The 27,935-nt window shown below is 44.5% G+C and overlaps 1 protein-coding gene across 3 annotated transcripts in view; it reads right to left on the bottom strand.

Annotated features, from left to right (window-relative positions):
• Positions 1-25,648, bottom strand: part of MTMR12 (myotubularin related protein 12) — a 64,275-nt gene extending 38,627 nt beyond the window's left edge. For 2 of the 3 annotated variants that reach the window (XM_036278911.1, XM_036278912.1), the window contains exons 1-2: positions 25,451-25,648; positions 2,388-2,448 (exon numbers count right to left, since the gene is read on the bottom strand). In XM_036278911.1, the coding sequence (XP_036134804.1) occupies positions 2,388-2,448; positions 25,451-25,531 (142 nt within the window). In that variant the 5' untranslated portion in view covers positions 25,532-25,648. Of the gene's footprint in view, positions 1-2,376; positions 2,450-25,450 lie in introns of those variants that run through there. The other variant, XM_036278913.1, reaches the window with a different exon arrangement.
• Between the last annotated feature and the right edge of the window lie 2,287 nt (positions 25,649-27,935).

The raw sequence follows: 27,935 nt of genomic DNA, 5'->3' as shown, positions 1-27,935 counted from the left end.
GAAAAAAACTGTTTCCTCTCTTTCTTAGCTGAGATTATTTCCTCCGAGTGTGTCACCTTTCCGGCTCTATCTGCAGCACCCAGCCCACAAGGAAAGGTACACTTCCTGGAGACGGAGTTCCCTCTACAGTCAAAACGATCAGGAGTTAGGGGTCGATGCGCATTCTCTGCTCCCACAGAGAAACGCATCAGGGCTGGATGTCTGGGTGAAGGCAGGGAAGGAGAAGGTTATGGGGGAAATGAAACATTAAGTGTAAATATTATGCAACAAAAAAGAAAAGGACTTTCTTCTCCTCCAACAGAAAATCACCTTCCCCTCAGAATCTCCCTCTGGCTATTTCCTTCAATGTCTTTGAATTTAATGTTTGACTCGAAATTCATTTAGTCTAACCTTCAATATGTAAACTGAAAAGTTACAGACACTGAGACTATCAAGGGACACATATTATGGTATGTTTTTCATCTTCCAAGGGGTTAATTGCTAAGGAAATACTGGAAGATGGCTGTCACTAGGTCAGCCTCTACAGAGACCACAGAGCTTGAAGAAAACAATGAAGTCAGGGCCTCACTAGGGTTTAAAATAGTCCCAGAAAAAATGCCTCAGCTAAATCCAAGGTGGAAGACATGTGAGCAAGGCTTCCTGTGCTTTCAACCCCTGGAGTGAAACAGATTTTAACAGTGAACCTCTCGCCAAGACCAGGCAAGCCATTGCCAGCCCATGGCCATGCACTGGACACCAGAAGCTGGCACGCAGTGGCCGACACAACATCCAGGTGAGGCTGTGCACGCAGGGCGTGCTGTGTCTCAGTCATCTGCTGTGTGTGCAGAGTCTTGAATCATGGGAGTTGGAAAGGATCTGAGTCTGGTCTAGGGAACTGGGCTCAGGGAAGTTAGCTGTGAGTTCACAGCTGTGCACCCAGGGGAAGGGAGAATGTATGTAACACTAAGCTAAAAAAATAAATTATTTTTGGAATCTAGAATCCAAGAAAGGGAAAGACCGTAGGGTATATGAGTAAGGTTTAGGTCATTATTATAGGAAAAAGCCTTTGAAACTTAACTTTTTTTAAAAAGTTATCAAATCCCAGCCCTGGCCAGTGTGGCTCAGTTGGTTGGACATCATCCCTTGCACCGGAAGGCTGCTGGTTCAATTTCCAATCAGGGCACACGCCCAGATTGCAGACTGGACCCTGGCAGGGGTGTGCAGGAGGCAGCCAAGCAATGCTGCACTCTCACATTGACGTTTCTCTCTCTCTCCCTCTCCCTTCTTCTCTCTCTCTAAAAATCAGTTTAAAAAAATCTTTAAATCACTTTTAAAAGAGTTACAGAATCATTCAGCTGGTGTGGCTCAGTGGCTGAGCATCGACCCATGCACCAAGAGTTCACCGATTTGAGTCGCCATCAGGACACATGCCCAGGTTGTGGGCCCAAGCCCCAGTGGGGGGCATGCAAAAGGCGGCCAATCGATGTTCTTGTTCATTGATGTTTCTATCTCTCTCTCCCTCTCCCTTCCTCTCTCTAAAAAAAAACAATAAAAAAATTTAAAAAAGAAAAAGTTATAGAATCCCAATATATTTACCAAATAAGGTGGACCAGCCAGAAATTTGTGCATGTTCATATTCTCCCAATAAAATGGAATGGAATAAAATAAAAAGTACCAGAATGAGCCCCTATTTTGGGGGGAAAATGCACCTTTAAAAACTTATTTTAGAAAGCTATTTGGGATCAGAAAAAAGAAAGTGGAAGACCTGAATACACAGTGCACAGGACAGCCCCATACAGGAAGAAGACACACCACCAAGTGGTTTCTGTTTCTGAATTCAGAAATGATTAAAGCTTGACTCAAGCTATAGATTCACTCTCCCCCATCTCGAAAACACCACCAATCGAGGCTCCTTGGTGATGAGCACAGGGCAAAGCCCTGGTGGCCCAGGCCGCCCTGCATGGCGCTGGCTCTGGTGCTCAGATGCACAAGCAGAGACAAGAGGTGAGGCCACCCACCAAGGCTTGCCTGGGGAAGCCTGGGGAAGCCTGGGCAGCTACGGCAGCAGGAAGAGAGTGTGGGGGATCAGGATTTTCCTGACTGAGGACCAGAATAGAATACTGAATGGGGCCGAGTAAGGCAAACCTGAAATAGGCCTCGTTTGCTTGTGAAAGAGGTGAAAATTTCCCAGGTTTATTTTCATCTGCTTGGGGAGAGGAAAAGAAGAAAAATTATTTACAGATGTCATAATACTCAGTCCCAGGTGTGTAATTACTGAACAAAAGACCTTGCTATTTTGTCCTACTCATTACTGTTACATGTTGTCTGGATGAAAACAAAGGCACACATGGAGACAGTAGGAATGACATAATTTATCACTGGCTTTGAACTGCTTACGTGACTGTTACCTGGCAACAAGTGAAGAGTTACTTCCTTCTCAGTTACTTCCTTTTCATTTGTGTGAATTTCCTAAAAGAGAAGAGCAAAGGGTAATATTTTTACTTGTTTAAGGGCTCAAAATGAGTAACTTAAAGCCATGCTTTCAGAGTACACGTGAAAATATATACCCTCAGGAGTTTTTTGTTTATTTGACAAGCTAATTACTTTTTTTAAGTATTTTTTAACTGAAGGACCACAGAAAATTCCAACAAATTAGTTCAATGTATTAAACTAATTATTTAGGACTAACAACTATTAATTGTCCCAGGTCGAGGGACAGGAATGGGCACTCCCAATCTAAAGAATCAAATGTCACACAGCAAAGTAAGGCTGCTCAGAGTCAGAAAGAGAATGGAAGACATCTCACAGGATAATTCCCATCCCCCTCCAGAGAGAAGCAAGGATTACAAGCAAAAGATTGTATATTCTAGAGAGAAAATGGACTTATGGAAAGGGCTTAAAGAATAGGAAAATATGAATGTATCAAGTCAATTCTCTCAATGTAAAAAAATAAAATAGTAAAAAATTAGAAAATTCAATACTGATACTTCTACTCTGTGGCATATCAGGACCAGTAAAGACTGCTGGGAATACCCTTTGCCCATTCTAAGTCACCCAAGACCTCGAGACGGTGCCATGGGTTACAATCACTTCTCATGAAGAATTAAGGCCAGGTTCTGTGTCACTGTTTCTCAATAAAAACATCTTCAAATGCCTTCCTGTTGGGTTCAGTGTTTATTGAATATTCAAAGATAATTAGGAATCCTTAATGAATTAGTAGACCAAAGCAACAGTCGTTAATGGCTGTTAACCTAACAAGAAGGGAGTCATGGTGGGCCTCCTACCACACCACCCACAAAGTATTCTTTTTGTTTTTTTTTTATCCTCACTCAAGGACATTCCTCCATTTTTTGTTCAGATAGAGTGGGAGGGAGAGAGAGGAAGAGAGAGAGAGAGAGAGAAACATCAACGTGAAAGGGACACATCGAGTGGCTGCCACCTGCATGACCAACCAGGGCCAGAGACAAACTGCAACCGAGGTACGTGTCCTTAACAGGAACCGAACCCAGGTCTCCCTGGACCGCAGGCCGACGCTCTAACTGCTGAGCCAAACTGGCCAGGGCCCACAAAGTATTCTTGCCAAAACAGCTAACTCTGTCTGCTTGAGTGTTTATGTCAATCTACCAATTTATAAGAAACACTGGGACAGAGAAACATGTTAAATGACACCACAGGGATGCAACTGGTCAAATCGTGACTCTGGAAAATTCTACAAGACACAACCTGTTTTGTCAACAAATACAAATGGAATTTATTTTGCCTTGTTTTGTTTTTTTGGCAGAAGGCTCTGGATAGTACGAGTTTTCTGAAGTTGTTAATTCAGACTGAAATATAACATTAGAAGAAACTTGGGTACAGCTAAGGCAGGGAGAGGTTAGAAAGTCCATCTTGAGGTTGAAGAAGGTCATGGCTGTCTCAGAGAACCTGTTTTGAGCAAGGTATATTTGAGAGGTGGCTCAATTTCCATCCCAGGATGGAATCAAGTTCCTCTGAGGCAGTGCTTCCCAAACTTGGGGGGTGTCAGATTATCTCGGGAGCTTGTCACCTCTATAGACACTCAGGACTTACCACATGCCTAAGGGATCAGAGTGTTTGGGTAATTTAGAAATTCTCATCGAGAGTTTTACCATCTGTCATTGGCAAAGAACTTCATTAAAGCATAATTATTTTTGACAGGTCTATCATCTTTCTCTGCGGAGAGAGCAAAGCTAGTCATTAAATTCAATCAGCTGTTAGAAAACTCTAGCAATCATCTTGATGAGTGCTTGGATTTCAGTTCAAACAATAAAGCCAGCATGGAGAGGATACCCTATTGCCATGTCCACAGAAGTATCTATCATCTGATGATAAAGAATTTACACTATCCAAAACCACCTATATTAATTCTTGAAATGGTTAATGGAATTCTTTTTTTAGCAATCAGGAGACATCCTTTAGGATTCTGTTCTACCCAAAACTCCCTTTCCCCATACAACTATCCCCTGTTCCCCTCATGTCCTGAACCATCTGCTCCCCATCAACTGCATGGGGTCCCACAAAGGGCTAGTCATTTTATCTCCCTTATGAACTTGGCTGGAGGGCTAACAGAAGCTAATAAAGCTGGCCTTAAACTAGACTTGTAGATTTGGCCACACATATGGGGAAGCAGAGGGAGCTGTCCTGCAGAGAATAATACATACAAAGAGTTTACGTGGAGATAACAGCCCAATCCCCAGAAACACAAACAATCATGGCCTGGACTCCCATGGCTTTCCAGGCTTCAGTGAGGTCCAACCACACACCTGTGGCCCACAGTTCCACGAATCACACCTGTTTCTTTAGAGTAAACCCCCTTGTTAGTATAAGTTAGCTACAGTGGGTTTCTGCTGATTGTCATCAAGAGTATTACTGATTTAGGTAACCTGCATTGACAATGGGTGGGTTGTCTAGTCTCTCCCTGCCTAAGCTGTACCCAAGTTTCTCTAAACCACAGATTAACAGAATCATGTCACACAACATGTCAACATACAATAAATACATCCAGGGTCAAAGGACTAGGAACCAATGTTATAGCTACCACCTCACCGCAAAATTGGCAAGAGTCATCAAATATCAGAACTACAATCTACTGCCTCAAGTGTGTGGGTGTTAGGTGAAATGAGGATGTATGAAGCCTCCAAGCCAGAAATCTTCATAGAATTTTAGCCATTGTTCAGTGATTACAACCTCCTGAATGGCCTTCCCCGGCTGCTACCACCACATCCCCTACATGACCTCTCTGGATATAGAGGCACATACCCCTCCACCCTCCGGCCATTCACATACAACAAGCAGAAACTCACTTACAAAAAACAAGAAAAAAACCCACATCGTTCTTAGCCTTGTCATTTCCAAACTAAGTCAAATATATATTTGTATATACATACACAGATGTATGTATTTCTTTAAAGCAGAGGATGAGGAAGATAGTGGAGGTTTGTACATGGAAAGGGAGGAGGAGATTTATGAGACAAAGATAATTTAAATGAATTCCTACTGAGTGCTCCATAAACAGGTGCTACAGTCCAGTTGGGAGAACAGACAACACCAACACCCTGTACAATCATAATGCACTATGACAGATGCTGTAATAAAGGTATTGATGTGGGGCTACAACACAAAAGAGGGAACCTAACTGTAAGAGGACCAGCGGGGGAAGATAGGGTGGAAAGACTGTTCAAGCAATGCTTCTGGGGAAGTGGCTTGTAAGGAATGTGCAGAAGTTCAACAGATGGACAAAAAGATAGGAGAGGAGAGAAGATAAGGTGCTCAGCTTCCTACTAAAACTGCAGACAGGGAAAGGAGAGATCAGAACAACACAGTAAGATATACATTGCTGCTAAAACACCAGCATCCAAGAAAATGTATTCTGCAGTCATCATTAAAGGCCTGTGAGCCCTTGCCTCGAATCCCACTACACAAATTATAACAAGACTTTATTCATCCAAACACAGATCACTCAGCAACCTCACCTATTTAGAACACTGCTGAAAACCAAGATCAAAAAGACTTCCGAGCAATAAAAACAGATAGGTCCAAGTTTGTGCATGTCAATCAAAGCCCTCCTCAATCTCTTTGTCAATCGCAGATTCCACTTCAACTGTGTGCTTTTAACTATGATAACAGCCAAGGTTTACTTAGCTTCTATTATGTGCCAGATAAGTACTCAGTATCTCATTAATTCTCACAATTTTAGTAACTAGTATTATGTGTATGTTACAGATGAAGAAACTGAGGCTTAAAGAGGTTCAGTAACTTTCCTTTTATAGGAGATAAGTCACTAACCAAGGGTTCAGCCCAAACCCTCTTAAAGCCATTAGTTTACTACAGCTCACATCCTTAACTGCTGGGTAGTAGTTCTAACAAACATGGTCTCCAGTTTCCCAACTACAAAAGAGAAAATAGCTGTAACATCTACTGCCTACAATGGTAAACCAGTCAAGATCTGGAAACTGTCCAAGTGCCCATTAGCAGATGAGTGGATAAAAAAGTAGTGGTACATTTACACAATGGAATACTATGCAGTTGTAAAAAGGAAGGAACTCTTACCTTTTGCAAGAGCATGGATGGACCTGGAGATTATAATGCTAAGTGAAATAAGTCAATCAGAGAAAGACAAATACCATATGATCTCACTTCTATGTGTAATCTAATGAACAAAATAAACTGACAAACAAAATAGAACCAGAGTCATGGATACATGGTATAGACTGGCAGACGTCAGAGGGGAGGTAGGCAGGGCAGACAGGATGAAAGAGGGTGAAGAGAATAGCCAAAGAACACATATGTATAGCCCATGGACACGGGCAACAATGTGGTTAGGGCCAGAGGGAGGGGAGAAGAGGGTCTGGGTGGAGGGGGGTAAAGAGGGGGGGAAAGGGGGACTTCTGCAATAATGTCAACAATAAAAACTAAAATTAAAAAAACCAAAAAAAGTAAACTAATGGCTTTAAGAGACCACCACAGCTGAGGAAGGGACTGCCCAGGCATGCCTTACAAAAGGAAAGCTTTCTCAACTACTAATTTTATTATTATTATTATTATTATTATTATTATTATTTTAAATATGGTAGAGCATCTTTTTTTGTTTAGAGTGGGAGGGAGAGAAAGAGAGAGAAACAGTGACATGAAAGGGACACATCGAGTGGTTGCCACCCACACAACCCAGCCAGGGCCAGGGACAAACCGCAACTGAGGTACGTGCCCTTAGTGGGAACCGAACCCAGGTCTCTCTGGACCACAGGCCGACACTCTAACCGCTGAGCCAAACCAGCCAGGGCTCAACTACTAATTTTATTGCAAATAGATTAATTGCTGAAAGTTGGTTACCAATTAAGGAATTACACTATTCAGCCATTAAAAAGATGAAATACTGCCATTTGTGACAACATGGATGGGTCTAAAGAATATTATACTAAGTGAAATAAGTCAGATGGAAAAGGACAAGAACCATATGATTTCACTCATATGTGGGATATAAAACAGAAAGCAATAGACAAAAAACACCACACTCATAAATATAGACCACAGTATGGTGGTTACCAGAGGGGAAGGGGGGTGAGGGGAAGATGAAGAGGGTAAAGGCAATCAAATGCATGGTGACTAAAGGAGACTAGACTTTGGTGAGTGTTGTTGAGTGGCAAAAGGAGGCTAAGGGAAAAATCCAAAAACAAAAAATATCTGTCCCCAAGAGCAATGGCTGGTTGCAGGGGAAAGAACTTTAGGGTTCCTTCAACACCAGGAGAAAGGGTTTCCTCTTATGATTTACTCCACTGGGTCCTGTAAGGCATAAATCTGATTGACACTTCAATCCACCCTCAAGAGTTGAGTGGGAATCTTCTGATGCACCATACTCTAGGAATAACACTGCCATGTACTGTCTGCACTATTCTGTGCATATAGCCTAGAAGTCTTCCGAAGAGTCCCCCTTTACACCCTCAATATCCAATCTATCACCAATTCTATCAATATACCTACTAATTATATCTAGAATCCATGCTCCTCTCTTATCTCTACCAGCACCACCCTGGACCAAGCTATCACCCTCTTTCACATGGACCAGTGCAATAGCTTTCTATTTTTTTAATTTTTTTTCTTTATTGATTTGAGAGAGAGAGAAAGAGACACAGAGAGAAAGAAAAACATCAATGAGAGAGAACATCGATTGGCTGCCTCCTGCATGCCCCCAACTGGGGATTTGGCCCACAACCTGGGCATGTGCCCTGACCAGGAATCGAACAAGGGACCTCTTGGTGCATGGGCTGATGCTCAACCACTGAGCGACACCAGCCAGGCTGCAATACCTTTCCAACCAGTCTTCCTGCATCTGTCCTCTTTCTAATCTGCTCTCCACCCTAAAGCAGCAGTGATCCTTTCACAATGTGCTTTGGATTACCGGCAGGATAAAGACAATTATTTAACCTGGCTTAACCTGTTAACTGGGGAATTCCCTGGGAATTCCCTTTTTACTGTATGCAACTTTTGACGTATTTATATGTCCCGCTCGGTTAACAGGTTAAGAGGCCCTATTTAGCCTGGCCCCTACCTACTTGTCCAATCTGGTCTCCTATTAGCCCCTTCTTCAGTCTGCATGTTGGCCACCTTTTTTCACCCTCCCATACCTGCCATGCTGCTTCCCATCCTGAGTTGTTTCCACAGGAAGGTCCTGCTCGGAATGCTTCTCCTGTCCCTCTTCGCCCTGTGAATTTTGCATACCAGTTGTATCTCAGGACAAAGAAAGTGTCTCTGTTACCAGGTTCTTATAGCCCCACAACTCTCTTCCTGCTAGCACTTGTCACAAATGCAGTTCTGCATCTGTTCATGTAATTATTTAAGTCTCTCTCCCACCAATCTATAAAGTCTTTGAGAGCAGGTCTTTTGTCTGTTTCTTTGCACACCATATAGCCCCAGAATCCAATAAAGGTCTTGCACACAGTAAAGGCTCAAAAGATTTTGTTGAATAATTTAATTAATAATGACTTTAAATGATGAGGTTTTTTTCTTTAATCTTCACTTGAGGATATGTGTTTTTGGGGGTGGGGGGAGAAAGAAAGAAACATCGATGTGAGACAGGAACATCTATCAGTTGCCTCTGTACATGCCCGACCAGGCTCAAACCTGCAACCTAGGTATGTGCCCTGACCGGGAATTGAACCTACAACCTTTTGGTGTATGGGACAATGGTGAGATGTTTTAAAAATACTCCAGCAGCCCCGCCGGTGTGGCTCAGTGGAGTGAGCATCGCCCCATGGACTGAGAGGTCCCAGTTCGATTCCCGGTCAGGGCACATGCCCAGGTTGTGGGCTGGCTCCCCAGTGGGGGGTGTGCAGGAGGCGGCTGATTGATGTTTCTCTCTCACACAGATGTCTCTCTCTCCCTTCCTCTCTCTCTAGAAAATCAATAAAAACATATTTTAATAAATAAATAATTAAATAAAAAATACTCCAGCAGGGCCCAGAGAAACACACGGGAGATTAAGATACAATATCAGGGCTTGGGCATTAATGTGGATGGCATTGCCAAATGCCATATTGGGGGAAGAGTGCATTCCACTAAAGACTGTTATGTATGAGGTGTTAATCAAGAAGGACTAGCAGCTGTGAAGCCTGTCCAGTAAAAACTGCAGGAGCGCAACAGCTGTGGATGGGCCTGGCATCATCCCAGGATCTGCAACCAATTCACCAGCGTCCGGTGACAGCTGCCTCTGTCCTGTCCCTGTTCTCTGGGGCACTGGGAACTTCTAAAACTGTCACCTGGTTTCAGTGAAGTGTCCAGAGTCCTCTTTAATGTTTTGCTCCTATCCCACTATTCTTCAGCTACAGGATAGGAAAGTTGCTCGTGGGGGTGAAGTTCTTGGGCTACTACTGGAATTAGCATTTCCGGAGGCCCCCACAGGAGCGTGAGCTTTATTTCCATGGAATTATACCCCTGGGTTTCCAAAGTCTCAGTTCCCGCTGTCCCACTACAGAAGAAGTGTAGCTGGGGTTTAAGCAGAGCTAAAAACAGAGCCAGTGTCCTTCCCACGTTGGAGCCAGGTCCAGTCCAGCATCAGGCTAGCTGCAGTCCATTAGTCCACTGTGGGGTCCGCAGGACCGAGAGTGTAAGAGTCCCGAAGAGCAAACTCCTTTGTTGAAGGGATTATGTATTCCAAACGTTTGCACGCTTTCAGTGGCCACACCCATTCTGGCCAACCATCTCTGTCCCCAGGTGTGACTAACAGGCAAGTACCTTCCCTAGTCACCCCAACTTTACTGTGCATGTGTCTATCTTCCCTATGTGGTTCCCTGGGGAATGTGAAATTGCAGCTTCCTGGTGAAGCTGCTCAAATGACATGCCTATAATATCTGGCCTTCCCTTTGCCCCTTCTCTATTATTAATAACTAGTTAATTACAATGGTATCACTTCAACTCTGACACTCCCAACCCAGCTGCCTAGTCAGCAAATAGTGATAATCTTACTTCTGGAAAGTATGGAATGTGGAATAAATTCCTTACTGACTCAAATTAACTATCATGTTCAACGTGCAGGGGGCTGGGGGCAGAAAGGTAATAATAATCAAGCAGAATTGGTTATACTACTTATACAGACAGACATGTTTCTGAAGATTCCTGAAAACTAATTCATTTAAAAGTGATGCAAATCTTCACAAATGCGGCCATTAACCACGGCCCATGGGCTTTGTGTGCCATCTCTCACTACTCCATCTGAGTTTGGACAAAGCTTGCTATTATGGCACAGAAGAACAGCCAAGACTACTGGCACAGAGTTTTAAAACCAGGATGTCCCAGTGGCCTGAGAATTCAGTTAGAACAGCAGCAAATCATAAATAGAAAGTTTTGCCAGAGTGGTAGGATCAGGGTTGACTACTCCTTTTGTTTGTCTTAATTTAAAAAGAGGATAAGCCCTGACCAGTAGGTCAGTTGGTTGGAGTGGTGTCCCAATATGCCAGGGTTGTGGGTTCGATCACCGGTCAATGCACATACAAGAATCAACCAATGAATGTATGCATGAGTGGCACAACAGTTGATTGATCTCTCTCTTTCTCCCCATCCCTTTCCTCTCTCTCTTCAAAATCAATAAGTAAGCCCTGTCAGTGTGGCTCACTGATAGTGCTTCAACCCATGCACCAAGAGGTCAGTGGTTCGATTCCCAGTCAGGGTACATGCCCAGTTTGTGGGCCAAATCCTTAGTGGGGGGCATGCAGGAGGAGGCTGATCAATGTTCTCTCTCATAGATGTTTCTATCTCTCTCTCCCTCTCCTTCCTCTCTCTCTAAAATCAATAAAGAAAATAAATAAATAAAATCAACAAGTAAAAAAATTTAAGGGTAAGGGAATGAAGAACAAGTCTTCCAGTTTCCACACACGTTACCCCGTAGATCAAAAGGAGCTACATCTGTTCCCGCTCCCACAGTGAATGTCACCAATCCCCAAGGCCCCGCAGCTGCCGCTGCTCCCACATGGCCTCAGAACCGCGCCCGGGGCTGAGTGCTAGTCTAGGCCAGGCTAGATGTGAGAACGTCACCCGTTCTTCAGCAAGCTTATGACCAAAGGAGACACACCTACTGGAACCCCCCTCATACAGCTAGCCCAGTATTACAAAGTTGTCGACCAGATCTCTCCTCAGGTATGTTTCTGAGAAGGAGTGGCCCAAAGCACAGGGCCCCAATAAACCTGAGGAGCGAAACCAGTGAGTCAACACTCAGGCTGTATGTCCGGTTACTCAAAGCTGCAAGATGACCCATCCCAATTCATTTCAACAAACAGCTCCCGAGTATCCTTACTATCAAATGCTGAGGATAAAAAACTAAGTAAGAATTGACTTCTGTCCTCAAGAAGTTCAGACAGACAAATAAAAAATAATAATTGGAACACTGGGTAATCAGTGCAATAATTACTAGAGCCTACAAAAGATTATATCTCTACTCATCATCTCATTTAATCCTCAGAACTTAGTTAACTGCCATCATTGTCCTCATTTTAGAGATGAGGAAAACCCAAAAAAATAAATAAAAATTCATAAAAAAGAGATGAGGAAAATGAAGCTGACCAAGGTTAAGTGAAGTGGGACTCAAGCCTGTTTACCTGACTAGTCATGCACTTCACTACAATACAACCTGTCTGTCCCTGATGACCACATCCTCCCCCCGGCACTGTCTCCTGCCCTTGCCTTCCACACACTTTCATCTACTGAACTGTCATTTCATGTGCACCTGCTCTAATCCAGCACTGCAAACTTGAAAGTGAACACAGCACAGAGCTCCACCTTCCCAGAGTGCCCAGGAGCGACCACAGTACAAGCGATCATAAAGAAAGGTGCAGAGTGCTATGCTTGGGGAAGGACAGGCTATGATCGGAACACAGCAGGAACACCTAACCGCATTCAAAGAGTGCCAGGGAAGATTGCTACCCTCAGGGAGTGTCATTTAAACTGAGACTTGAAATTCAGCAGAAATGTCCTACAGGCCAAACGACCAACACTCTCTCCAGCTGCTCTTCCTCAAGTCTCCTTTCTGGGCAAGGTCTTTTTCCCTCTTCAAAAGGCCTGTGCTCCCTGGACGAGCTCCCCCATCCACACTGTCAACAATATATGCTTATGACCTCCAAATGGAGCATCCCTCCAGATCTCTCTTCAGAGCTCTAGACCTGGACAACCAAACAGCCTCCAGCCACCTGCCCTGGAATGCCCCTCAGATCCTCCAAATTCACATTTCACAATCAGCTCATCACTTCCCCCCTGCCACCTCACCAAACCAGTTCACCCTCCTCTGGACTCTGGCTCATTAGATGGCCCCACTATCTACCCAGTAAGCCACCTAGGAGTCATCCTAACTACTCCCTACCCTTCACATTCTGTCTGCTCTGCTTTCGTAACAGCTCAGAACCCGTCCTCATCTATCCATCCCTGTTGCATCTCCTATTTCAGGCCACCGTCATCTCTCACCTTACAGGCTCCATGACTACAGTTGTACTGCATTCGTCTAGCCCCCAGTGCACCCACTGGGCCCACCCAATCCACTGTCCCCCATCCAATTCACTGTCCAATCCACAGTCCACACAGTTCAAGTCTTCTGCAAAGCTTTTTTTGATCCAACCCCATTTCTTCTTTTTTTTAAAAATGTTTTTATTGAGTTTTTAGAGAGAGAGAAACATCAATGTGAGAGAGATATATCCATCTGCTGCCTCCTGCACGCCCCCTACTGGGGATGGAGCCAGCAACCCAGACATGTGCCCTGACTGGGAATCAAACCAGGACTTCTCAGTCCATGAGAGGATGCTCAATCCACTAAGCAACACTGGCCGGGCATCCCCTCCTTCCTTTGATAGATAATCTCTTACTTTATCAATCTCCCCAACCAATGATGCCAACTCGGGGCTAAAGCTATATCTTTATGTATTTTTAGCCTCAACTCCTAGTATATAATTTCTGACAGGTAGTAAATTGTCAATAAAAGTCTACTGAATGTATAAATGAAAACATACAAAGAAACTAATAATTTTTTATCCTGGTAATAGTTCTTGAGAGATAAAGAAACAGTTCTTGAGAGATAAATAAACAATTTTACTACCTAAGTATATGATGTGTGCCAGGTATTACCAAACTTTTGTCCATTTCTCCCTTAGTTGGCTTTCTGAGAAACAGACTCTAGTCTCATCGATAGGGCAGGGGCATACTCAAAGCCAGCCTTTAAATCTGAAGCCTTACCACTGAGGATAGAGACTCAATGATTCTAGCACTGTCCAGTTCTAGGGAGCTGGAGATCACAGCAGACCTGTTTCCTGGAGCTGATTCCAGGGTTGCTGGTTCCCGCAGTCTGGCCCTGCCCAAGGGCTTCACTCCCTTCCCAGCCAGCCTGACTTAGCAGGCTCACTCCCCCTCTGAGAGCACAACCAACTAGACACTGTCTTTGGCAATTACAAACAACAATTACGCTTACAACAAACTAAGAAAACAGTATCTGAAGCCAGGGAAACAGACGTGCAGGGAGAGGCAAAGGGATAACCTCCGTCTGGACTCAAGGTACCAGACCACAGACAGAGCTGTGTGGGTACCTGGTCTTTAAGGACTCTGCTATTTACTCAGCATGCAAATCAGTTCTCAGCCACCATAACTGCTCATTCCACAGGGCTAGTTGAGAACTCGCAAGAGCATTTCAGACCAAGCATTTATTATCCACAAAAATATACGTCTAACTTCAACACACAAATATATAAACTGCCAGAACAAGTTTTACTGTGTCCACTTTCACAGGTCCTATGCCATTTATTTCAACAACAATCCTGGAAGGTATTTCCACCCTCACTTAACAGGTAAGGCCAATGAAACTCTAGAGGTTATTAAATAACGTGCCTGGGCTCACACAGCTAAACAGGTGGTGACCAGAACACATTCTCAGGAGTTCTGACACCAAATTTACTTTTGATTCTAACTTTGTTTTTGTACAAGCTTCATTAAGACATAATTCACATAACATACAATTCACCTATTTAAAGTGTACATTCAATGGTGTTTAGTATATTCCTAGAGTTGTAAAACTATTACCACAATCAATTTCGGAATATTTCTTTTTTCTTTTTGTACGTGCCCCTAGCGGGAACCGATCCCGGGACTCTCTGGTCCGCAGGCCAACGCTCCAACCTCTGAGCCAAATCGGCCTGGGCTCAATTTTGGAACATTTCATCATGCCTAAAAGAAACCCTGCACCCAGACCTGGCCGGGTGGCTCAGCTAGTTGGGAGTGTCGTCCCGTACACCAGAAGGTTACAAGTACTATTCCAACTCAGGGTACATACAGAAGATGTTTCTCACTCACATCAATGATTCTCTCTCTCTCTCTTAAAAAGAAACCCTATACCCATTAGCATTCATTCTCTTATTCTCCCTATCCATCCCCCTCCCTGCCCGCAGCCCCAGGAAACTACCAATCTTAAAGATTTTTCCTATTACACAAAACAATATCCTCAAGTGTCCTTTCAAACGAAACAAGTCTTCAGGACAGAGCAGCAGGCGACCCCTTTGACAGTGCACACCCTAACAGCTGAGCAAAGCACACTCTTGTGTCCATTCTAAACCTTCCTTCACATTTAGACTGCTTCTTCCCCTCATCTCAGACTTGTTTTAAAGGAAGGAAGTAACTGTCCACTAAAACCCTACAGCCTTCACTATGTTTGCCAGCTCAGCATTTATTAAAGGGCAGTGAAAGTATTACTCATTCACGCTTCTTTGCAAGGACTGTTCTTACCAGGCATTCCCCAGCCTTTAAACAATCCAAACACTTTATCAAACTCTCCCTAGCAAGACACTCAAGCTACAGAAGAACTGTTAAGACCCAAATACCAGTGTAAGCCTCCGAACCCAGAGATCTGATCTCACCAAATAGTTAGCTGCTCCTTTCTGACAAAGAGGGCTGCTCGCTGGATGGAACATGAAGCTGCCTGAGGAAGCAAAGGGAAGCCAGAGACATCACAGGAACAACTGGGTTTCAGGCATCCATGCCAACTCACTGGTTTAACAAACTACAAGCCATGGTGACAGCTAAAAGGAGTACTTTAGGGCAAAGCACCTCACGCCAAAGCTGACTGTTGGGGCATAAAGATGGAGAGTAGAGTCAGCAATCACACTGAAGGCCTACTACGGTTCTGAACCTCAACTCCCCAAATCACGGTGTAGGAGAAACTGAAAAAGACTACCTACCTTCTGAGCCCTCCTCCTGGGATGGCCTAGGATCCACAGTTCTCTCTGAAGCCACCTTGAGCTCCACAAAGTCACACTAAATGGCCCTATAGACCTGCCCTCAAGGAGTTCTGTTGGAAAAACAAGACCCACAGACATGAAGCAGTTACACACCAACGATTAGAGAATGCTGAACTGCATCACCAAGGACCCAGCGCCACAGACAGCCTTTACCACTGGCAAAAAGAAAGGGAGCATGTCGGGCAGCTAAGACGTAAGGATGCAAAGAGGCTGTGTGATGAGGGCCTTTGAGACTGCCTGGCCAGGTGTTTTTCTAGCTATACTTGCCCCCGTTCTCTTCTTTTCTTTCTCTCTATATTTGGGTTTCCTCTGCGATTTCATGTAAAATAGCAGTTCTCAGTAGGGAGAGATCATCAAACCTGAAAGAAATTCAAAGTCCTACTGCAGGTGTCCTCCCCACCCCCCACCCCCGACGCCATTTCACCTCCAACCCCCACACACAGCCTCCCCTCTAAGGCATATGGGAATCTCTAAAGCAGGACTTAGGACAGTGTATTTTGAAAAAGTCCCTCAAAGAACCATGTTGTTTTTAAAAAGGTCCTTGCACAAAGCAGCTTTAAAAACACTCCCCTGATCCAACTCTATAAATCAGGAAATGAGAGCCACACAGAAAAGAAATGGCCACAGCCCAGGCCTCCCAGAGCCAAGCTACCCCTCTTTCAACAAACCAGAAGTAGGCAGAATCTGCAGTGAGCCTGAAAGCCTGCTAAGGTTTAGACCAGAGAAAGGGGCACGGGGAGCGGAGAACTCAAACTGGAAAATGACACATGAAGGCTGCATCCGGGTACGCTTGGGGCGCTGCATAAGGGAACAGTGGTCTGTGGTCCCAGGCACAAGAGGAGATGCTAGCAGAGAAGATGGTGATGTGAATGAAGAAAGACCACCACAGAGGCCCTCCCAAAGAGCACCCTGGGGACCAGGCCTGGTTTGGAGTAGACTGACCTGGGGCAAAGGGGGCCGATGACAGGTCCTCCTGGAAGCCCTTGAGACAAGGGAAAAGATGGTTTCAGGAGGACAGGGAAGGAATCCATGATACAGCTCACTGCAAAAGAAAACTGTGCAGGAAGGGAGGGCCCCCAGGTAGATGGGAAAGGTGCCCACTGTGAGAATGCACAGTTCTACAAGATGGACAGCACCCTGGCTCCAGACACAGCCTCTGAGAGTACATGGGAAGAACAGTGCTGGAAGGGAATGTAGGCCAAGTTTTGCCACTACTGGGACCTGCACTGGTAGCCCAAAGAACACATCCACACGCACACGCATACCCAACAGAGCTACAGCTTCTGGGGAGAAGAGTAATAGCCACTACAATTAACATTTAATACGTGTTTATGCCATTTACTGTGTTAACAATTTTTCATGGATTGCCTCACTGAAGACTAACAACAATCTTATGGGCTAGATACTATTATTTTAATTCCCATTTCACAGATCAGGAAACCGAGGCTCAGAAAGTTAAATATCCAGCCTAAACACACAGTTAGCCAGTAGCAGAGTTCTAATTCCAAAGCCACATTCTTAACCACTACATTATGTTTAAAGAGGTAGCACTGGGATGTGTACAAGCACTCAGACAAAGGTATCAGGTGGCAGTACGGGGCTGTCAGAGTCTTACAATTTAAGCTCACTGATGTGACTTACAGCAGCTGCAGGAACACATGGCGCTGCCTTCTGTGCCTCCCCTGCCCCTCCCCCTCAAGACTCCTATATAAATACTAAGTCAGCTTAATAGCTGGTGAGGAGCTAAACACCTTGGAACAGAAGCTTTTCCAAGGTCTTGAAGCAAGAGGAACCAAGGGCAAATGAGAAGGTGCCTACAGGCTCATGAAGGGCCAGACTGACCTAATGGCCAAGCAGCCTCCAGAGAGAGAAAGAAAACACCCTGCCCACCCTAGTGGCACCCTGGGATTCTACTTTTCAGGCTTCCCTCACTTGCACCCCCATGCACATGCCTTATGGAAGGGATGAGGACAGATGCTCCAGCCACATGGTCCCAACATGCCTATGAGCCTTTTGAGTTGTCCCTCTGGCCTACCAGTTACAGCACCCCCTCCTCCCCACACCAGAGCCACTTCAACATGGCCCTTTCCAAGTGCTACATGGCCTTCTAATGAGGCCGGATGCTGCAGCAGGCTCTGCAGTGGGCCCTCCTCCGTGCTCGAGAGCCTCCGGTGCCCTCCTCCCTGGAAGCAGGTAGCACCCACCTCCGTGCGTAAGAGCCATCTGTTGACTTGTCATCTCTTCAACAGAACGTGAACATCCTGAGTGCAGACTGGTTTTTGCACTCCTAATTCTCACACAGTGTTTAGCAAATGGTAGGTATACAATCAACTCTTCCAATTCAAGTTATTATTAATAATAACAGCATCGAGCATTTGTTGAGTATCCACCATATGTCAGGTCCTGAGCTACTAGGTATACAAGGTATTTCTTCTCATGTTACAGGTGAGGAAAAGGAGTCAGAGAGAGCTGAAGACACAATGGGAAATGGATCTCAAGGGATTAAAGCAAAGCAGGAATTCAATTTTATGTCTGCAGAAAAGGTATAAACAGAGAGACTTTTTTTCTTCAAGGTTTTCTCAGGAATTTTAAAACTCTCCTAGCAACAACAAAAGCAAAAAATTCAGCAGCTTGGGACCATTGTCTGAAACAGGGTTGGCAATCTGTTACAGGGGAAAGGCAGATTTCAAAATATTTCACCATTGTGGGCAGGCTTCCATACACCAGCCCGGCTTTTCCTGTGGCTGAAGCCTCTCCCTTCCCCAAAAGCGAACAACTGAGGACTTAGATGCCACCTCCGAAAGGCTGCCCACCAGCCAGGTCTACCAGAAACGATGAAGGACTGGGCACAGGAGGAAAAAGCGATGATGACATTATTTTAGAAAAAGCATTTATATATGAAATCAAAACAGCATGCTCTTGTAACTGCCTGTGAAATCGTTATTACTCCCAGAGGTAATTTGATTTTACTTACTCATATCTCAAGGAAACCACTGAAGAGATGTGATAAATGGACAAAATTTGCCCAATGACAGACAGACTGTTAGAAATGAGGGGAGAGAGAGAGAAAAATAAGTACACAGAATGAAATTAGCAAAATGTCAAAGGCCAAATGTTAACCATGAAAAAAGTCAACTACTGAGTGTTCCCATTAGGTTGGAATTTTAAATATAATCAAATCATTGTCAAATGTATAAAGGAACAAAGAAAAGAGGAAAATAAGCTTTTAGAGATAGGGAAAGATATTCTAAGAAAGAGTTACCACACAGTGAATTTTCCTGGCATGATACTATGGCAACAACCACAACAACTAAAAACTCCACTTTCATTAATACCTTAGCTGGGAAAGATTTCTGTATTCTCAGATTAATGATCAAGCACTTCTGAAACCATCCAAGAGGCTCTGAGCAACAACCTCTGAACAGCAATGCTGACAGCCCACATCTACTAAGGACTAACCATGTGCCAAGTACTCTGCTAGGGGCTTTGCCTGCATAGTCACATTTAATATTCATGAATATTCACATATACCTTTCAGATAAGAGAGCTATTATTATTATTATTCCCATTTCTTATGTAGAAATACAATTGAGACTCACTCACAACTCGAAAGAGAGAGTGACTCACGCGTTTTTGCTTCCCCTAGAGCTGTGACACTGCGGGTACACGCAGAAGGAACTCCAGGAAGGGGGAGGCCCTGCAGTCCTTCCTGTAGCTTCACTCCCTCTGGGAGTCCTACTCCATTTTTATTTCCTCTCTTATTCCTCCCAAAGCAACAAAAGATTAGAGGTTATAAGAATTATTTCATGCCCTGGATGGTTTTGCTCAGCGGTTAGAGCGTCGGCCTGCGGTCCATTGAGACCCGGGTTCGGTTCCCACTAAGGGCACGTACTTCGGTTGCAGTTTGTCCCCGGCCCTGGTTGGGTTGTGCGGGTGGCAACCACTCGATGTGTCCCTTTCACGTCGATGTTTCTCTCTCTCTTCCCCTCCCACTCTATCTGAACAAAATATGAAAAAATGTCCTCGGGTGAGGATTAAAAAAAAAGCAAAAAAAGAGAATTATTCCAGTTCAATCCTACTTCCCAACCTATCTTAAGTTTATTTTAAATGATTCATTAAATTGCAAACCCACTGTCCTTATGGTCTTAAAAAACAGCATATCAGAAGTCACGAGCGTAAGGTGATGAGAAACTGAGGGTGTTCCCTGCTGGAAAAACAACTCAAAATATAAGCTCTGTGACACAGATCAGCAGTACCATCATCAAACCTGACAACCTCTCGCAGGTTACCCATTTCCACACATATTATCACTGCAACCATTTAAGATGCACACACACAAACAAAGCCTTGGGGATACTGAAACCAAATAAACAGAAATAACTGCCTTGCTTCAATTACGGTAGCATAACTAAGGGGGACTTTATTTTCCTAACCTGCAAAATCTGCAACTTTACTGAATTGTCTTTATCATAAAAAATAGGGTATACATCTTTTATAGTGATTTAAGAAATGTGGCCCCTAAAAACAGAGTTTTCTCTAAAGTACGCTATCATATAGGATGGTTTAACATGGAAGTAGTCCAAGAACATCAAACATTCTGTTGAAGATATTCAGAGAAAAATCTAGAATTTTAAATCTCTAAGTACGGGTTCCCCGCAGCCTAAGAGTTTGATGCAGTCAGAGACGGAGGCAGGGTACAGAAGAGTCTCGGGCGCTAACGTGGCGGCTGCCCCATGGCAGCTGTTTGATTAGGAAATGCTGCTTGACATGGCCTCATGACATCTTCTGATGCTCCATCTGCTGTGTGGTGCTGGATGCGACCCAGGCAGATTCCACAGGAAGCACATGCAGGAGAGAAAAAGCAGAAGCTTTGGACAAATCATCAGGCTAAAGCCACAGCTAAGAAAGTGATCATTTTAGGAAGAACTTTTAATGTCCTTTAATGGCCTGTTAAATCATTATCAATTACTTCAATAATCTCAAGGAAAAAAACTTTGTCATTAAAAAATCAGTTTGGAATACAGAAAAGTTATAGTCTTTAAAAAAAAGGTACTGTATCTAGATTTTGCTTTCAAGGTTCATTTTAATTGCTAGGACAGGGAAAGTAGGGCTATTTTAAGATAAACCAATCTCTCCTCGTCATCAATCCAACAAAGTCATCAAAATTAGTGGTCATCAATACACTAGTATTTCACTACAAAATAATCTCAATCATTTCATCTGTCTGTATCCCCCAAATCTATAACAGGGCCTGGTACTAGAAGGTACTGCGTACATATCTGTTGAATGAATTACCTGTGTCTCCATGGGGCCCGTATCCACCCAGTTACCTGGTGGATAACCTAACAAAGCCCAGAAAGAAACTGCTACCGAGACCAGGAATGAGAAAGCACTCCGGTGCACAACCACCAACCACGACTAAAGGCACGTCTCACTAATAATATGCCTGCGTTCATAAACATAAGGGATGAAAGAACGGCCCGGGAGTCAGGCTGCCCTCGTTTAAATCCTGGCACCACCCTTTGCCTGCTGTGACCCTGAGTACTTAACTTCTGTGGGTCTGACTTTCCATATCTAAACACAAAAAGGGGAGGTAATAGCACTTGGTATCCACTGCATAAGACAGTTGAAAGGATGAAATGAGTAAGTCCAGTTTCTGAGACACAGAAGTACCTAATAAATATTAGTAATCATTTTTTTTTAATTTTGCTATGTACCCACAGTCATATCTCTGGGAATACAGGACCACAGGTTCACCTCTCCCCACCAAAAGAAAGAGGCTTAAATGAGAATTAGGCAATCTATTGGATTCTTTTCCCTAAGGGATAAATGAAAAGAAAGAAAATCAGCTTTTAAGTCCGAATATTTTTTTTACCCTTCTCAATTCGTCTCTCTTCTTGCCTTTTCTTCCCCCGCCTTCATAAAACCTTTCCTGAGCTCCTGTGGACCTGGCTTAGCCAATGGCACTGCTGGCTCTTAGGAGCCAGTTCTTAACTCTGTTCTGCAATACTGCTGCGGCCCAGGGAGGACATTTAACCCCGCGAGGCCTCACTTCCACATCTGTATACAGAGGAAGAGTACTGACATTAACTAGACTATCTTTAAATTCTCTTCAAAATCTAAAACTCCACAAAAAAGAAATTGATAACTATTATTAATACATTCAAGTCAAACACTGACCTAAAACCTACTAGAAAATACATTCTAACTGTATTTGGAATACTGCACAAATATGGGCAGAACAACAGCAGACTGATTACTCTAAAAGCTGAGTTTTTTAGGGAATGACACAAGAGTACCCTGAAGTTTTTATTCAACTCCCTTATCACAGTGGAACAGACTACTATTAAATCAAAACTTTCTCTTAGGATCACTTAATGGTCCTTTACTTACAAGCTTCTGGGTACAGACACTAAACATTTCCAATCACTATAAATTACCAAACCAGGGCTTATGATTTCAAGTTAACTGAGCAGAGAGCTGACAGTTTAAAAGAACCAGAACTGTCACTCAGCACCAGAGAAGGTGACTAACTAGAAAAACACGTAACAATCATACTACTTTCTTTGGTTCTTTGTGCTACCTAACCTCTCCCCAAGACACTGTATGTCTCTCCTGAGGAAAGGGGGTCAAATTAACATAACAGGTTAACAATGGACATGGGAAGACATTTACAATATCCATTTCTGATGAAAAAAAAAGGCAGCTTACATTTTTTTTACAGTATTTGTTTTCATATCTATACTCTCTTATTTTTCTACAATGAATACTTATACTGAAACAATTCGAACAGCTGTTTTATCTAACAATAAAAATCAATCTGGCACCCAAACTATCAACAGATGCCTCCCTGAAGCAAAGCTCATCACCCAACAGTTCCCTGGCACAGACGCCTGACCTCCTTCATACACTGTACCTGGGGCTAAGCTGGGGTGGGGATGCTGAGATTTTTTTTACGTACCAGCCATCAAGTACCGCCAAGGTAGGCTCAGACCTCTCCTTCCTGTTCACCTCAACTTTCAGAGCTATCAGCTTCCCACTTACAAGCTTTACTGATGTGTAACCCTCTGGGCAGAGCTGACAAAACTGACCAAACGTCCTAAATTACAGTTCAGGATTTTAACTTTCACATTCATTGACTTAGAAGGATCAATAACAGAAGAGCCCAAGTTACAGTGGCAGAGGTCCAATTTTAAAAGTTGAAGCTAACTACTACCCCTCATTTTAGACTGGTCAATGCCAATCCTTTCTGGTCATAAGAATAAAAAATAAGCCATGATGTTTAAAAGCACCATCTTCAAATACATTATCCAGTTCAACACTTCTGCTGTTAACAGAGTGCTTACTTCTTATAGATTCCTTGGCTTACCAAAGGCAGACACCGCTGAACCTCCCAAGATTCGATCACCCAAGAACAAGTTCATCACCAGGCACAGGTATCATTATGCCATGAGGTGTGAGGGGTGTTCTGGCAGCTCAGTGACCTACCAGCAAAAAAAGTGTCTTGATAAACTGTGATTTCCCAGCTAACAAAAGCAAAGTGCATACAAAGAAGTGATAGGAAGACATAAATCAAAGGCAGTAAAGATGAAGACAATATAAGAAAAGAGTAGAATGACAGTCTTCAGAAAAGTGTTCTGAGGAACTTCTACTGAGTGAGCAAGAGAATGTCACCAGACCCAGTGCTTTCAGAGGCACATAAGCTGAGCCCCAAAGTTGCTCTCATGCATTTCCGATAATGTGGTATCGAGCAAAAGTTACACACATACTTAAAAACCAATTACCTGCTCATCCCCTCATTCCCTTATCTTTTTAAAATCATCCACAATTTGCATCAGAGTCTTATCCTCTGTTACTAAATATATTTTTGGAGCCTGATTACAGCAAAAAAAAAAAAAAAAAAAGCACAGAGTCTACACAGCACTATTTTATTGCAAGAAAACAAAACTGCCAACTATAAGGATCTGAAAAAATGTGATCACTTCAGGCTTATTTTGGTTCTGAACCACTCCCCTTCCCCAATTATTCCTCCAAAGAAATATAACGGGTGCTGTGGGCAAAGAGGAAAAACAAGTGTAATTACAACATGTGCACTTGGTGGATGAAAAATCTGAACTCTGGCCACGTTTCAAAAGACTTTCCATTTGCAATTTACCTCACTGAAGAAGAAAGGTTAAAGATCAGTTGTACTCCAACCAGAGCGCAATTAAAAAAAAAAAAAAGACACAAAGAGAAACTGACCACATTATTGCCCATGACACTACAAGGGAAGCCAGTTGAACATTCAAAATGACCCAGACTCCTTATCAAGCATTTACAGAGGAAGAGGAAGTGGTTTTCATTTAATTTTAAAATTAGGACTAACAATAAGACACACATTTCAAGAGTCCTTTCCACTGGAGAAAACACATATTTTGAATTTGAAGATACATATGCAAAGGCTTAAGGCCCCAGGTGGTCTTACAGACGCTTTCCGGATCAAAACTCCTCATCCACAGCCCACCTGCCTTTTCTTTACAGAAACAGGAAGACGGCTGAGTTTGCTGGTGCTTCTGTATGTTGCTGATTAAAGTGCTGAAGAGAGGAGCAGAAAACAATTTCAGGAATCCAAAATGAGAATGTGTCTAATTAGGCACTTGGACTGGGAACTATTGCTCAAGAAACCCGCAGCACGGCCTACAAGCTGTAACCTCTCCAACCTCCGCTCCTATGACTGCGCCCCTCAGCCACTGGGGGTCCACTTGATGCTGCTCCAACACCCCAGACTCTTTTCCTCTACCAGCACCACTGTACCCTCAGACCCCAAGCATCCTTCACGTCTTTGCTCAAATGCCATCGTTGCAAGAAGAAAAAAGGTGACACGTCTTCCCATGATACTTAGCAGCTTCTAATACACCATATACTTTACTTACATCTACTGTACCTATTGTTTACTCCTCCCTCTCACATAAGCTCCAGGAGAGCAGAGATACTTGTTTTGTTCACTGATGTGTATCCCAAACATTCAGAACAGTGCCTGGCACAGAGTAGGAGCTCAAAATATATTTTCTGAATGAATGAATGAACTTGACAGTAAAACTCCAGGAGGAAAGCATGAGGGGGTGAAAGGGGTGACGGTCGTGGGTGAAAGGAAAGGGGGGCGACAAGGGGAAATTCACAAGGGAGAGGTCAAGTCTGGCCGAGGCCGGGGCCGACCGAGCGTCTCCCTGCAGTGCTAACGGGAGGCGAGAGGCGGTGCACGGTCTCCCGCCGGGGCAGCAGCCCCCTCAGAAGCAGGCGGCTGCGATGGGCGAGCTCCGAAGACTCATGAAGAATTCCAAGGGCAGGGCAGCCCCAGCAGGGCGGCGGGCTCGGGGCGGCCCCACAGGGATCTGGACCACCCCGCCCTCCCCTCCCTCGGTGCCCGGAGCCCCAGCTCCTCTACAGTGCACCCGGGGGCGTCCCGGAGCGCAGCACCTTCCAGGCTCAGGCCCTTTCACCCGGTCGACAGCAAGCCGGGCCCTGCGCTCGGGCACCTGTGCTCGCGCCGGGGGTCCCCACCCCAGCCCACCGGAGGCCCCAGCGCGCCCCTGCGGGCGTCACCCCGCCCGGTTCCCCTCCTGCACACGCCCGCCTCCCTCTCCGCAGCGGGCAAGGGGCTCCTGGCGCCCTTCGCCCCCGCCGCTCGAGCCCGACGCCCCGCCCGCACGGCGCCCCCTCACCTCGGGGCGCACATACGACACGAAGGAGGGTTTCGGCGCCTTGGTGCCTCCGCCACCGCCGACTACCCCTTTCCCCAGCATACCACCGCCCTGAGAAGCAGCAACGCGCGGGAATAGAGGTGGCTGCTCCGGCTCCCGCAGCGGCGGCGGCCACCAGCTCAGGCGGCTGGGGCTCCGCCCATCCCCAGGGCCGCGACGACCGCGGCACCGCCCGCATCCGGCTCTACCGCTGACACCGCTCGCCCCGCCCAGGCCCTGGGCCCCGCCCACTCTCCGCGAATGGGAGGCCGTGACCAAAGGCCACGCCCCCTTCACTCGCGGCAGGCGAGTCTGACTGGCCGAGATTCGCTGTCTGAGATAGGCTCTGTTTCACCCTCCTGCGGCAAAGCCCGCCTCCCTGCGTTCTCTGATTGGCGAGAGTCTCTGCGGGCGAGCCCTATGCCATGCTCCTTCTTGAAGGCACCTGGAGAGATGTTTCCTCTGACCAATCCAGAGAACGTTCTCTCCGGACTCCTCGGCGATTGGATTGCAAAAATGTCGCCGTCGTCCAATGATCCTGCGGTCAGTGAGTTAGGAGCAGTGGTTCACAGCAATTGTTTTCGTTGCTTGTTTTGGAATAAAACTTCCCCTAAGTGTGGTATATCTGATCTCCCCGTACGGTCTCCAAATCCACGTTAATGATTTTAGGTTTAAATGCAGAAAAAAATAAACCAAGAATTAACAGGCACTTAAGAATGGGTTTGATGTTTGATTATAAAGGGCCTTGTGGATCTCATTTTCCAAATTTTTTTGTTTGTTTCTGACAATATCAAAATCCCTTTAGAGACTTATCTACTCTCTTAAGTTACCAATAAAACCCTCAATTTTAATGAAGATTGCAAAGAAAATTCATTTAAATAACACATTTGGCGTCAAGCATTATTAGACACAGATGAATAATACAGGACACAGCTTTCAAGAAATTCAGTCTAGTGGAAAACGCTAATAAATATTTGCAGTTAATTTTTTCTGTGTCTTACCCTCTTCATTACCATGAGTGTCCCCCACCCTGTTCCCCCCCAAGCAACTCCAAATAAACATAAAATCTAAGTGATAATGAATGTACTTACTTTGCAAACATAGTTTTAGGACAAGTCCTGTAGCCTTGTCACTGGACCTTGAATGCCAGGTCTTGAGTCTCAGTGTCATAGAAATGAGCCCTGAACTTAGTACAGAATCAAGCAGATAGAGTTTATTGAAAAGAGCTTGTGGCCCTGGCCAGGTAGCTCAACTGCTTAGAGTGTCTTCCCCTAGGCCAAGGTTGCAGGTTCAGTCCTCTGTCAGGGTACATACAAGAATCAACTGATGAATGCATAAATAAATTAAAAACAAATCAATCTCCCCTCCCTTTTTTCCCCTCCCTTCTCCAAGCTCCCCAAGGGGTTCTTGTGGATGGCTTATATAGAGGCCATGGGGTAGGTGCAGGGCTCGGAATGAGAATGAGGTCAGTTATCCCTAGATTATCATCCAGCAGATCTTTCCTTTAAAGAGGTGGTTAGATCATTTTAACTACAGAATTTTATTGAAAGCAAGTTGTCATCGTCAGGCCTCTAAAATGGAGTTCTTTTGGTCAAGATGGAGTGCCATGTTACCCCTATATGTCTTAACCTCATTTCCAACTACATTGCTGTTATTAAGCCTATCCAGTTTCCAGAGCTGTAGCCACCACTGAGCTGCATTATCCCCATTTTCAGGTGAGAAAACATGTTAATTTGCCTAGGTCTGACAACTAGTTACTGATGGGGCTAGGATTCCAACCCAGGTTTGTTGGATTCCAAAGCCCGTGTTCTTAACATTATAATTATTCAAATTAGGAAGGAGCACAATGAAACAGTGTCAGTTCTATTTGGGAAGTCCAAGTCAAGCTTCATAAAGAAAGACACTCCTTAAGGAGGTGTTGAAGAATGAAGTTATTTGTCAGGATTAATCATACCACTTTATATTTCACAACAGTTTCTACCTTTCACAGTGAAATAGCAGCCCCAACAGGGGAACCCACAACCCAGGTATGTGCCCTGATCAGGAATCGAACCCACAACCTTTTGGTGTATGGAGACAATGCTCCAGTCAACTGAGCCACCCAGCCAGGGTGACACTCAGCAAATTTTTATTTCCTTACTGAGAAAATTTTTACTTTCTAACTTTTCAAAGAACTGTCAGTTTCCGTCATCTTCCACAATAGTCAGTATGTTAGTATGGGTACTTATGGCCAGAGCTGGCTTCTTGGACATGCAATTAGTGCAGTCATACACTAGGGCTTGGGGTTTAATGCTCTGTGGTTGCAACCTTGAAATTCTGAATCATTTTATCTCTGAATTCATGGTTTTTGAGGGAAGTGTGATGGGACAATGGAGCAAGCCTGGGGTTGGAGCCTCAGTTCCTGCAAAGTGCCACTTTCTGTCCTTTCCTTACCTCCTCGAGGGTGCCCGCTACATCCTGGCACCTT

Source organism: Molossus molossus, unplaced genomic scaffold, assembly GCF_014108415.1.
Source record: "Molossus molossus isolate mMolMol1 unplaced genomic scaffold, mMolMol1.p scaffold_m16_p_3, whole genome shotgun sequence".
Lineage (NCBI taxonomy): Eukaryota > Metazoa > Chordata > Mammalia > Chiroptera > Molossidae > Molossus > Molossus molossus.
The sequence above is the reverse complement of the archived record's forward strand: the minus strand, read 5'-3'. Positions and strand labels throughout refer to the sequence as shown.